Here is a 9,604-nt window from a genome sequence, read left to right as displayed (position 1 = left end):
ATCAAGGATTACATAGGATATTAATGCTTGACCTTCATGGAAGCAAGGGTTATTTGGGAGGTTATTTGTAGTCAGAATACATCAACCAGCCTTTATCCACTTAAAGCATTTCCCAAACCAAATTAATTTTTCTTCTCCCAAGAGACATGTTTAGGATTGTGTGTTGCCTTTACAGTTGGGCTCGAAGTTCTAGCATGTATTGTATAATTTATCATCCTGGTTGGTCTATTACTTCTGAATACCCACTGGGCTGTCTGAGTAATTTGTTTGTGCATTTGGTACATTATCAGGCGCAGATGTGTGCTACTGAAGTTGTTTTTGATGTGTTTTAAATGTTCCAGGAGCTAGCAGGGGAGCCAATAAAATCATCCCTGAATTAGTGTTGGCAAGCTGAATATAAACCACCCTCAAATATCTGAAAAGAAAGTCTGACAGTGTTATTGATTAAGTTGTGCCTATCAGTGATGCTTTTTCTGTCTCTTATTGCCCTCAGGAGACTGCCATTTGACTGTGTGGTCATCTTGGAGCTCTTGCCAGCTGACCTGCCTGGAGGGGCGGAGCTTTGAGACCACCGGTCGCCAAGCTCGCTCCAGAGCTGTGATCATTCAGGTCATGGATAACCAGGGCAGCTGCCCACATCAAGTCTTGAGACCCAGCCTTGTAAAGGTACTAAGGAAACTACTCAAAAACAGAAAAAAATCTAGTGACAGTGATTAGCGTTGTCTTAACATAGCCTGATATGAAAGCCTGACTTTCAGCAACTATAATCAGTATTCTTCTATGAATAATGGATTACATGACTATTTGAAAGCAGTCGATCGTGATGAACTGGCAGTGAATTAGCTCTGTGGAGCTTTATAAGGTCTTTTATATAATGTTTTGGTTTTCTTGCAGCTGTTTTCAGTAAAAAGTAGTAAAGCTACTATACGCTACCAAACAGCATAAAAAACATAGGGACTAGCTGCTGAACACAGTGGAGCATTTGGCAGCTAAAGAGCCAGATATTTCCCTCAGGACTTAGCGAAGTCTAAAAACAGCTGAAATGAGAGTGGATTTTGGACAAAACTACAAATGAATGCTTATGCTGCTTTGCGTGTCACTGATGTGTAAACAAGAAATGGTTTGCTAACATGTCATTTAAACTTAAAAGGTGATAACAGGCATTTGTCATCGTTGTGTCTACAGATTGTTTCAGCTGACCCTAAGTAGACCAAAACATCTCTCAGTGAGGTTTAAAACTTATTAACACTTAACACTATATACCAGTGCTAATGTTTCAAGGCTTTTACACACATCCAGCTGTCATGTCAGAGTGTACTGGAGCCACCCTGAATATATACTTCAAGATCAGAACCCCATCGACAGGATGTCAGCAAAAACTAGGTTTTAACTGTTGTGTTAATTTGACCTTTATTCTTTCTATAAATTGACAAAATTGAAAAAGGTCAACGTCCGCCTTAAGAACAAATTAAGTCCTCCTTGTGCAGCAGTCACACTGTGTCTTTTGGGATTTTAAACATTGGATATTTAATAACAAAAGCCTCCGATCCTCAAGATGGATCACTGAAGTGGAAATCATCTTCTAATAAATGTTCAGTAAACTTATTAATCTTCATAATCTACTCATGAGAGTAATATTTGCACCATGATGTTATGGTTTGGAGGCTAAAAGGTAATATTACAAGTGTCTAAATGGCCAGGTCTGTTGTAGTTTTGTGATTGTAATGGCATGGTTATCATTGAAACTGTGTCAAAAGAGGGTTAGCGCTTAACAATTACAAAAAGGAGATCATTAAAGGTTCAGTATTTGAACATAGAAAGGAACTGCTACACCTACTTGTTTCTGGACTTTACTGCAATTGTAATGTTTAACTGTATTGTAAATTATTTAATTGTAATGTTTCCATAAGCTGAGTTTATTTTTGTTAAGTTTCTTTTTTTTCATTGTTTCATTAAATAATTTTGAACTTTTTTGATTGCCGCACCCAATATATGTACCGTAATATATCTAATCAGCCCCAAAGTATTTGGACTCTTGCCAGCTCTCTTTTCCCTCATTAATTTGCTGTTTTTAAACGTTTCATGGAAAATGGTAATTGCCAGGTACTTGGCATTCATTACTTTCATTACATTCATACTACTGCACACCTGTGCAGCTTTTATCTCATACTGAATTTTTAAGTCCTTTCCTGTGGTGTTCCTTCTATTTGTGATCTTGCCATACAATTCAATACTACAGGGTCAAGTGTCCTTTCAAATCAGTCTTCCCCTATAGCTCCCAGCAGGGAAAATAAGAACCTTCATTTTAGAAAATAAGAGTTTCTTTCATACATTTCTAATCAATTTCTACCAGTTCATTTCCTCCAAAGATGGCTTTGTCTCATAAGCACGCTGCTTCAGTGGAAAAGGTGCCCTTTTCCTTTCACTACAAAAACATAAAAGGTCTTACCTCATAATATGAAGGAGCAGGGCAGCAGAACAAGTGGTGGCTAATGTCAATGGGAGCCTGATGACAAACACAAACTGCTAATGAGCATCGTCTCTGCATTTCTGCTATTGCTATAGGAGGAAAATGCCACAGTTACCAGTGGAGGACAGGGGGATGGAGCAACAATGAGAGAGCAGTGTGGTGTCAGCGCTCAGATGGTGTCAATGTCACAGGTGAGTAGTTGCATTGTCTTCTGGCCACCCTAGGTGGGACATGCAGAAGTACTCATGGGAACACACACAGACACACATTCTTATATAAAAATGAATAGCTGTGTATATCTGGCTTAATGCAGACTGCAGCTGAAAGCGTCCCAGTTCTCTTTTTGTTCCCTTGTACTGAACTAAATCAGTGTGAACAGCAAAAAGCTGCTTGGAGTCTCATTTTTCAATTCACTCCGGCTCATATGGATATGTGCTACAATATCAGGTTATTTGATCGCTCAAAAAGGAATTTGTAAGCGTTGCCATGACAGTAAGTGAATCCTCTTTCATTCGTCTGAGGTAGTTGTCACACCCGTAAATTTGGCAAGTGGTTATAGCAGGTGGTTTGGAAATAAATTTAGAATGGATTTCCTTGTTGGTTCAGGAGATAATTGAAACGTTTGGAAACAAGTGAGAAGTGTGGGTACAAAAACAAGCAATATGTGGCGCCTTTTGGAATTGTTGATTGCAGTTTACAATATCATAATGCAATATATGGGTTACATCCTACAATAGATATGATCAGATGGCATCATTTCAAAATTTTGCATGACAGCCTGCAGTGTGAACCTTCTCACACACTCACACATACATGCAGACGCAGAATAATTTTAGTACAGTGTTCTAGTTGAATTTAGCATCTTATTTGATCTACCCATTCTCCGTGCAGCCTCCATTGATTTCTCCTCTGCCTCTTAACATAAGTAATCAATAAGCCAGACTCTGAGCTGGGAGGCTTTCAATCCATATAAATATAATCATGCATTTGTATTTGTGGGAAGTAAAGCAGGCGCAGAGAAACAGAACAAAGGTAGAACAAAAGCTTTAGGCGAGCTTGATGTGCTGTAAATAGTGGGTGAATGTGATCTTATCGCTGTAAGGAAATGTTTCTGGCAAATATGAGCCCAGAAGGAATAACCTCCCTCTGCAGAGAAGCAAGAGCCCAAGGCATTACTCTTTGATATTTTGACGTGCAATTTTCCATGTTGGAATTAAAATGTTCACAGATTGATCAGGGACCTTGATAGGCGACTGAGCCCATTTATCAGGTGTGACAGTACGTTCATTTTGTGATCAATGAGTAAAGGAGCAGAAATAAGAACCTGTTGTCTTTCTCCAGGGGGGTGTTTCCCGCAGAAAAGGCCGACCACCGTGAGACATTGCCATCCTCCGTGCACTAAACCCTTCTCACACTGCACACCGGTAAGATCATTATACTTTGATCAGGCAGCTGTGATCTCTGTCATTATCCTTGGGTTTTTCCTGTTTCCTGCTGCTACCACATTCTAGGCGAGGAGTTAAATTGATTTTGACAGATGACAATTTTAATTGTGAAGAATAGGCCATTAAAGGATAATCACATTAATACCAATGAATGTGGGCTCCATGTCAGTTAGGGAGTACACCTAGATGGGGGAAAACTGCACACAAGCAGCCATGGAAATAAAAAAGAAGAGCCTAAGCTTGACGTTTTACTGCCCCTTAGAGTGCCCTCCATGTAACTGCACCTACAAAAGCAAAACAGTGTGCTATAGCGCTGATGCTTTTAAGAATCAACTGCTTCATCTTCTTGGGAGACATTACAAGTGTGCTCTATACCGTCAATAGAAGGGATAAAGCCTTAAGCATTCTGACAGACCTTTCTCACACTTTGACACTGTAGGGTGCATTTTTAAGAAGTCTTTCCTTGCAGTCAGCATTTTGAATCTAAACTCACAAATGTTTGCGTTTAACTTGCCTACTATTGTGTACTCTAGACTTGTTTTTTATTTTGTCTCAGTGGTCTCACTTGTTGCCACATAAAGATGTATTCTATTCTATTTGACATGTAATTTTTATTTAATTGCATTTTAGATGCTAATTGCGGATGAAATTCCTTAAAAAGGTTATCAGAAGTGCATAATACATAAAAACCACTGCAGTTGTCTGGTATTTGGTTCCAGTGTGTCTGTTTTTAGTCTGGCTGGTGCTCATTCATAGTCTCCTAATCTGGCAAGTGTCGGTGTAATCTACCCCTGAGGAGCACAGTTTAATGTCAGGGTTGGGATAAATCAACCTGCAGTGATAGAAGAAAGTCTTAAAGTAAAGTAAGGCAGAGTTTGCCCTGTTTTGTCAGCAGTGTTTTTTTGCAGTGGGAAAGTAATGATTATAGTCGTCTTATGTTGGCTGTGAATTATGTTCTTCTGCCCCCCCATGCAGAGCGGAGTGTGGGTGTGAGAAGGGTTACACCGAAGTGATGACCACGCACGGCTTCTTGGACTACTGCACCAGAACCCCGGGGGCGGACAACAACAAGAAAGCTGATGTGAAAACCAACTCTGGAAGATTAAAACCCGGGCCGTCTCAGGCCCAGGACCTCTTCAGCGAGTGGACCTTACGACCTGTTGGCCCAGGTAGTGAAATGGAAATCATCTTTACAGTTCAACCAGCGCGCATGTGATCATTCCTGTCTTTGAACCTGCCTTTGTAGTGCTAGGATCACTGGGCTGGGGGTGGAATTCATTTTAGGTCAATGTTTTTACTTGGGCTCATTGTATACCGTAAAAAAATAAAAAATAAAAACTCAGGAGACCATAAAAATGTCAAGAAATTCTAGTCACTGCTCTGAAGTATGTTTGGAAATGGAATAAACCGACTTCTTTATTCTGAAACGTGAGAAAAGTTCTAAAGATCTCCAGACAAAGGATGTAGACGTACATATATTCAAAAGTTTGTATTAAAACTGCTTTTTGATTGCACAGATGGAAGAGTAAAGCTGTGGGTTTACGCCGTGACTGCCGTTGGATTCATCTTAATACTCTTCATTATTGCGTTATCATTCCTGGTCTGGTATGTACTATATAACTTTCTTAAGAAATTCTTCACGATGCACAATTTGAAGAACAAAAGCTCCATTGTAGGTCACACAAATTGTAGATGAGAACCATCTGCTTTCCTTGGAAAGAACCATGTCAAGTATGAGTTATATTCCTCACAGTATTTCGTCTGCTGTGTGCTGCTGCTATCAGATAATGGAATTCTTTGTAAAGACAGAAATAAAGTTGGGTGCCCTGTGCTGCTAAGTCAGATACACTGCCAGCTTTTCTTTCCTGTCTATTTTTTTCAGTAATCCATCCAAAACCACTAAGACGTCTCCCCCACCGCAGAAGCCCTTGACCCTAGCCTATGATGGTGACATGGATATGTAACCAGGCTGCTATACCTCACAAGGATGCGCTCGGCCTGATAAAGACTCCTGACTCCGTTCTGATTGTTAGCAAGCACGCCCATCACATACCACTGATCGTTGGTCAGTTTGAACTGGGTGGCTATTTGCTGTAGTGCCAATTGTATTGTATGCAGCGGACAAGCAGCGATGCTCGCACGTGGCATGCTGCTGAAGGGCAATGTAGCCCTGAAATTTTGGCTGCAGCAGACGTTCCTCACTAAAGAAGAGGAACCAAAGCCGAACATTGTGAAAATGAGACAAAAGGTCTATAGACGTAGGAAATGAATCGACCTCTAGTTTCTCTTTTTAACTGCTTGCAATGTGAACAACACAGTTGAAGCACTGTTTGCCACCCACAAATCACAAGGACTCCGAAAAGTGTTTTTTGTGTGTGTGAGAATCAGAGGAACCACTTGGCTATTTGTCTCGTATTTATGTAATGAGGGAGACAAAACATCTTGAGTCAGCAGTCGCTCATGACATTCAAAGGCAGAACAACGGAACATTTGACATTTGACTTTGTCTCATCAGTGCTGGATCTTTGGGAAAGGAAATGTCACACGCCTTTTGGGTAAACAAACAGCCTTTTTTTGAATTTCTGAGAATAAACAAGATGCTCTATGCACTACGTTAGTGCTGATTCACTTTGTTTTTTTTCCTTTCAAATGACTTTTCTAGTGATTTAATTGTAATGCAAGTTGTTGCTGTCAGATTGTGTTATGTTGATAATGCCATATGTTGTGTATATGTGGAAACCAAAAGCAGGCTTGCCTTGATTTTAACAATACAGTGATGCAGTAATTTCTCCTCCATGATGCTCATTAGACTCTCGGCCACTGAGGACTAAATTAAGAAACAACCTCAAAATCGTGGAATTTGTACTGAAACATGGCAGACTGCTTTGGTGACAAATGCAGTCCAGGATTAACAGAAGACAACATAAACGCAATGCAAATTATCAAATACCAGCATGATAAAGATCATACCTCATATACACGTTTCATCAAATGCAAAACAAATAAAGCACCAAAACAATACAAGAATAGAAGTGAAGAATTATCCACTGGATCACACATTGTATTTTTTAGCAAAAACACCTTTCACGAGGATGTCATACTTTGTTTTCCTTTTACACCATTTATTTCATACCATTACATCAATATACAAGGTCAGCTAACATAGAACAAGGTGAATAACTAGTTTTTGACAGTATTGTGTTCCTTTTTGCACCACGAAGACAGCAAATACCAAATATTTTGTGAGCACACACCCAAACTTAAATGAGCTATCTCTCATTTTTATTTCTCCAACCCCTCGACAAGCCCAGGAATTTTTCAGATTTCCACGATTTTTGGTGCCAGAGCATCATCCCAAAGCACCTTAGTGGGCCATAAACTCTTACATTTTGTGTCACATAGACATGGATCCTTCAGTGCATTATTCATATGACCCAGTGGAGAATTAATACAACAAACAAAATACTTGGTGGTTTTGGCACTGACCAGAGTTTACGCTGTTTCTCTTTCTGCCTCCACAAACTGAAGATTTGGTCTTGTGTTATCTGACCTCCTTCTGAATGTATTTTACCAGTAACTCTATAATCTTAATGGTTGTGCAAATATGGTTGTTACATGTTGTAACAATTGTATTTCAACAGCTGATTGTATGTAGGCATGCTTGATCCATTTTGGCAGAAAGTGCTCCCAGTGGCCTTGCGAAGATGTTTTCCAAGATGCCAAACATTTTTTGAATAGTTTCTTTTAGGCAGTGTTTCTAATATTTGGCTAACAAAGGGACATATGGTAAATGTCAAGTGTGTAAAATTCAGTTGTGAATGTTGATCATTTCTAGATAACATGGTCAACTATTTAACAAGTTATCTGGGCACATTTCCATTATAAAACAAAGAACAGCCAACTTTGGACCTGAGAAGAGAATTCTATTGGGTTATGTCCAAGAAAATCTCAAAGTATGTTAACTCATTGTTTGCAGTACCATGCTATTTGTGTTACTATTGTGTGTACATGGAGAGCTGGACAAAAATGCAAATAAATTGTGGAACCATGTGAAAATAAAACACTGCATTCTTTCCTCTTTGTTGTACATTTCAGGGTTCAAACTGAGTGAAATCTTTTGCAAGGAGATGCTCTAGTCCTGCTGTGATCTTCATCGGCTCCTTGACTCTCAAGTGCTGATAAATTGTAATTACTGATACAGGCTCTGAGGCACAGACCAGAATATATAAGCAGCTGATAAGATTCATGCCCTCCAGTTAGATTCCAAGTCTGATAGTCCCAGGATGATCGCAGGTTGTGCGGGAAACAGTGTTTAAATCTTTTGTCTCATCTAATTCATTTATTTAAGACTGTCACTTTTGTTTAAGAGAAGGTTGAATTCAAATGCTTGTGTCATGGCCACCTGATTGGTGGCGAAGACATGGGCTGATCTTGTCATGTCCAATCCATCTCATTTTAGTAGCTCTCAAGACATATTTGCAGGTTTCAGTGAAAATATGGGAACAGTTTGACGATGGCAGAGTCTAGTTCTAATCAGGATTCATCTATCACCGCAAGCTGGATCATTCTGATAAAATGCTGGATGCTGTTTGGGAGAGCAGAGTAAAAGGCTTAATGAACATTTAGTAGGAACAATGCATAACCGAATATAAAATAATGAATGTTTATCATTTATTACTGATTTGTTATGTGTTTGTCTACACCCCATCAGTAATGACATTCTTACAGTTTTCATCAATTTGCTGCAGATATTTAGTCTTTCTAAGATGAAACTGTATTTACCAGAAAAATACTATATTTATGGAAATTTCTTTCCATTTTTCTTTCTTTTCCATTTTAATGAACGAGAACAACAGGAAGACAGGATAGGAAGGCAATGCAACAGAAGTCAGCTAGAATTGAACCCCAGTTGCATCACAGTTGCATGTTGCTTGTGCATCAAAAACCTCTGGCCAAACGTGGCCCTCCATGCACCTTGATGATACTAATATCAAGGTGTTGTGGCCAAGAGGTTTAGATGCATGGGAGTCCCTGCAGCCAGTGTTGATCAACAGAACTGATGAAGCCTCTTGGATGAATGATGAAATTTCTGTAAACTCCTAGTGCAGTTGATTGTACAGGGTTTTTTCCTGGCTCTAAATGAGGTGGAGGTGGTAATACCCTGCTCAAGTATACTGTGGCCATATAAAACTATACCCCCCCCCATGCTGTGGCCTAGCTGTCAAGGCAAACAGATGGCTCTTTTCTTCCTCTCTGGACATTTTGGTCACGAAACTTTGTATATACATTCATGACCTCCACAAGATGAATTGTAATAATTTTGCTGATCCCTTAAACTTTAGTCTAGCACTACCATCTGTTAAGAAATGTATCTGTCAAATACTGTGGTTTATGACCCAATGACATTCCCATCTACCTCAGCTGCAGGCCTACTTTCTAACTAGCAAATGCTAACAAGTTAAACTGAGATGGTGACCATTATACCTCCTAAACATCTACATGTGTTAGCATTGTCATTTTCAGCATGCTAACAATCATTTAGCCCAAAGCACCGCTGTGCCTAAGTACAGCCTCACAGAGCTGCAAGTCTGTAAACTCTTGTTAAATATGACCTTTGAGTTCAGAATTATGTAATCATACAAATAAAAGAAGTAACACTGTCTGGCTGTTGTGCCCTTTATGCACAGCA

At 39.5% G+C, this 9,604-nt stretch overlaps 1 protein-coding gene across 1 annotated transcript; it reads left to right on the top strand.

The window, feature by feature from the left end:
* The first annotated feature begins 4,904 nt into the window (after positions 1 to 4,904).
* On the top strand, positions 4,905 to 7,149 carry LOC119884775 (thrombospondin type-1 domain-containing protein 7B-like). Its single transcript, XM_038695092.1, has 3 exons — positions 4,905 to 5,084; positions 5,433 to 5,520; positions 5,798 to 7,149. The coding sequence occupies exons 1-3, from the start codon at positions 4,928 to 4,930 to the stop codon at positions 5,877 to 5,879; spliced, it is 327 nt and encodes a 108-aa protein (XP_038551020.1). The 5' UTR covers positions 4,905 to 4,927; the 3' UTR covers positions 5,880 to 7,149.
* Positions 7,150 to 9,604: the final 2,455 nt, after the last annotated feature.

This window comes from Micropterus salmoides, unplaced genomic scaffold (genome assembly GCF_014851395.1).
Source record: "Micropterus salmoides isolate LMB-PRFRI ecotype aquatic unplaced genomic scaffold, ASM1485139v1 Ms_hic_scaffold_3660, whole genome shotgun sequence".
NCBI lineage: Eukaryota > Metazoa > Chordata > Actinopteri > Centrarchiformes > Centrarchidae > Micropterus > Micropterus salmoides.
The sequence above is the reverse complement of the archived record's forward strand: the minus strand, read 5'-3'. Positions and strand labels throughout refer to the sequence as shown.